The 3,968-nt window shown below is 53.9% G+C and overlaps 1 protein-coding gene across 1 annotated transcript; it reads left to right on the plus strand.

Moving 5' to 3' along the window:
* Positions 1-717: 717 nt before the first annotated feature.
* On the plus strand, positions 718-3,411 carry PODANS_5_8610 (uncharacterized protein; the record flags this gene model as incomplete). Its single annotated transcript, XM_001904644.1, has 4 exons — positions 718-731; positions 865-1,017; positions 1,187-1,436; positions 1,537-3,411. 4 exons carry the CDS (start codon positions 718-720, stop codon positions 3,409-3,411), a joined length of 2,292 nt encoding a protein of 763 aa, XP_001904679.1.
* Between the last annotated feature and the right edge of the window lie 557 nt (positions 3,412-3,968).

Consider the following 3,968-nt stretch of genomic DNA (forward strand, 5'->3'; position numbering starts at 1 on the left):
ATTTTAGACCAGAATCCTGACCAACGTCAAACCCTATAGCGCACCACCTTTTTCACGCATTCCCCCCATCCCCCATCCCCATCTCCATTAATCCATAACTAAGGTAACAAGGTACCTCTTGCCCCGGCCACACCTCCACCTCGGCCTGTCAGTCAAAACTCTGAACTCAGGCCTATCCCTCATCAGTCCTCAGTTCCCTCAGTTTCAATCTTTTTCTTTCTCTGGTCCACAGACGAGCCTGAGTTTTCGCGCTTATTAGCTGAGCTTGTACCAGCCGGTATATACAAGGCCGGCCGCACCTCTCGTCCAGTCCATGCACCCGAAAGACCTACTGGACCTTCCGAATACCAGACAATAATAACCTTACCCTCCTCTGCCTGGCAACTTTGCCGTTTTCCCTCGCTTGCTGGCTTTCTTTTTTTTTTTTTCCCCACAGCTCGTTCCGTTTGTCGAGCGAGCATATACATCCTCGAAACATCTGATCTCGTCGATAAGGTAGCTTGTTCCCTACCTGCCAGAGCTCTACTCACCTCCCCCACCATCCCACCGTCGCTTCCCGCCCACTCACCGTACGGTACACACACGTTCAAGCTGTCTTTGCAACGACCCACGATATATCTCACAACACGGTGCGCTTGACCGAGATAAAAGAGCGCTCCACCAAAGAGCTGTTGCCCGCAGTCGCTACCACCGGTGCAGTGTCTCCTCGTCGCAGACATGTTTCGACAAAGGTGAGTCGTCGAAGCCCTGTTCGAAAAAATAAAATAAAAAGATCGGACTGCCCAAAGGAGGTCCGCGCAACTCGCGCTCGACTATGACCTCGGCCCGTGAACTTTTGCTGACACGAGAATTTCCACTCATTAGGACGAGCTCGCAGAAGCCTGGGGATGATCTGCTGGCCAATTTTAGACAACAGTTCCCTGAGGTTGCCGCTGTCACTTCATCAGCCGGTGCAGCCCAGCCAGCCAGCACCGCCACCGCTAGCCACCCCGCAGTTGCTGTTTCGGCGCAAGAAACGTATGTTCTTTTTCTCCTGTTAACCCACGTGTGTGTGTGTGTGTGTGTGTGTGTGTATGAAGAAGTCTACCAAAAAGCCAAACTCGGCGCGGGGTCAACGTCTGATTCCAGACAGTCAGGGCTTGGCGCCTCACCGTTAGCAACCGTTTGACTAACACGGCCGTGGCAGATCTCAAACTCTAAGCCATGAGGCTTTTCGCGACCAGGACCCGACTCCTCGGGCAGCAGCGGCCAACGAGCCGTGGAGATTCACGCCGTCCTTGCTAGACCCGGGCTCGTTTTCTTTTGCCAACTTTCCCCACCAAACCGGCGGGTACTATACCCCTACCCCAGGAGGCACGAATACACTTTACCATCCTACCGCTGGCGACCTCCACACACCCACCCTCGGTCTGGGGATTGGGGCTTGGGACACCGTTGTCCCTGCCGACCTCAGATGGAGCTATTCACTCCGGGACTACCGCAATGGACGTGGGTGACTTTCACCATGGATTTGGCCATCCTCAGCAGTTTCATCAGTTCCACCCTTTCATGCAGCATCAGCCTCCGCAACCGTCGTTTGCCCCATCATCGATATTCCGCCAGGATACCGGGTACGAGACCATGGACCAAGATGACTCTCCCATGAATTCCGACCCTGCAGATGAGCATATGGTGTCTATCGACAGCAAATTCCACGGCCAGTCTCCCATGGTTGCCTTCCAGACAAGACAGTTTGGAATGTCCATGTCGGTTCCTCTCCCGGCGTCTGCGGAAAAGTTCCGCTTCCACACTGCTTTGAATGCCCCAACAGCCATGATCAAGCATGCCGACGAGATTCCCGTGACATATCTCAACAAGGGTCAGGCCTATTCGCTCTCAATTGTCGATACCAACCCGCCGATGCCCATGGCGCCTGGTACCCGTTTCCGCACCTTTGTCAGAATCTCCTTTGAGGATGAGCAGCAGAGACAAAAGCCGGGCGTGTGCTGGAGCTTGTGGAAAGAGGGACGCGGAACTAACGAGGCCCATCAGAGAGGAGGAAAGCTGCAGGCTGTCGAGTACGTTGAGGCTGGACAGCCTTCCGAAGGCGACGATAAACGGGCCCGTATCGAGCTGGAGACTGCTTCATTTGACGGCTTCTCCGTGGTTTGGACTCCGGGCATCAACGGCGCCGTCGAGTGCAACATTGCTGTCCGCTTCAACTTCCTCTCCACCGACTTTAGCCATTCCAAGGGCGTCAAGGGCATTCCTGTGAGGCTCTGTGCCAAGACACACATCCTCCCATCGGATCCTTCCCAGTCACCACCGCCTTCGTCCCCTGAGGCTGAGATCTGCTACTGCAAAGTCAAGCTGTTCCGTGACCACGGAGCGGAGCGCAAACTCTCCAATGATGTTGCGCACGTCAGGAAAACCATCGATAAGCTCAAGCAGCAGATCGCCCAGGCCGAGAGTGGGATGAAGGACTTTGGCAAGCGCAAGAGACCCAGCGCAGCGCAGTCCAAGAGCAGCTCGGCAGTCCAGAGACCCGGCAAGGTGCAGAAGCACAAGCGTACCTGGTCCATGTCCTCAGCCAGCTCTGCTGGAGGCGGTGGCAGACCGAATCTTGAGGAAGATTTGCACTTCAAGCTACAGACTCTCCAGGACATGTTTACCAGCACCCGTCCTGTGAGTGTCCTGTACCTTCGGGGTGACGATATTGACGACCCTGATCTTCATCCGGTGTCGCTTCCCGGAGAGCCCGTCGATCTCACCAGGGTGGACACGGACCCGGCCGCTTGGAGAAGCGAACGTAGCTCCATGGCTGGATCTTCGCTGGTCTCGCCATCACCGAGCTCACTTTCTCTTCATTCACAGGCCTCTGTAGCCGGTAAGCCGAACTGGCAAGACTATCAGATTGGTTCCGATGGTTCCGCACAGGGTGGCAACCAGCCCACCAAGGTCAGGAAGGTGGACGAAGCTGGTCACCTCACGGGGTGGATTGAGGCCTTGGGCGTTGACTCTTCTTACCGACCACCACAGGAGCGCCCTCCCAAACCTGTCGCGTGTTTCTATGTGGCGCGACGAAACTTCTCGGAGCCCTCTGGCCAGGAACTGCACCGTGCCGTCTACTTGATGCAAAGGACGCTCTCCGATTTTGTCGGAAGACTCTCTGTGAAGTACAACTTTGACGTTGGTAGGGTGATCCGAACAGTACACGTCTTGCCTCGTGGCATCGAAGTCGAGATGGACGACGACGTCATCCGCGAAATTCCCGAGGGCCAGGACATGACACTGGAGGTCATCGAGACGGGCGGCTGTGGTGTCAAGCGCGAATGGGAAATGGCGGTCGACGCCCCTGGGGAGTCTGACATGCCTTCCCCATCCAACAACACGGCGCCACAGAGGGGTTATGAGCTTCGATTGCGGTATTAAGCGCCATTTTTGCCTACGACACACACACGCTTACGGTAACGAGACACGCAAGGAGAGCAATATGGATTTGGCTGTTTTAACGAGGCAACAAGAAACAAACATCGAATTGGGCTGGTTCTAGAAGGCGGGGGAGTTGTAGGTTCGCGGCTTTTTTTTCGAACCGGGCACAATCTGTTTTTTGAACATCAAAATTGCAGGCATGATATGGGGAAGGGGAAAGATGGGAACCATCGTGCTTTGCTTTGGCGTTTGTGAAACGAGTTTTGTTTTCCTTCTGAGATACCAAGTCCCTCGATGGGGCCAACTTTTTTTGGTTTTTTTGTGTTTTTTTCTTCTTGTGTATTTGATTGGAGGAGATATATAGGGGCCCGAGATCAGTGGCCATCTGTTATTTCTTTTTCTTTTTTGTGGGTTTTAGTTTGGGATTTTGTTGAGTGGTTTAAACTTCTTGGGGTGAGTGATGGATGTGGTGTGTCACAATACATGCCATATTTGAGTATTTTTCACTTGCGGCTATAGTATTTACCTACTTTGTGTACCACATGTACTGGTCTTCT

Source organism: Podospora anserina, chromosome 5 (genome assembly GCF_000226545.1).
Source record: "Podospora anserina S mat+ genomic DNA chromosome 5, supercontig 9".
NCBI classification, from domain to species: domain Eukaryota; kingdom Fungi; phylum Ascomycota; class Sordariomycetes; order Sordariales; family Podosporaceae; genus Podospora; species Podospora anserina.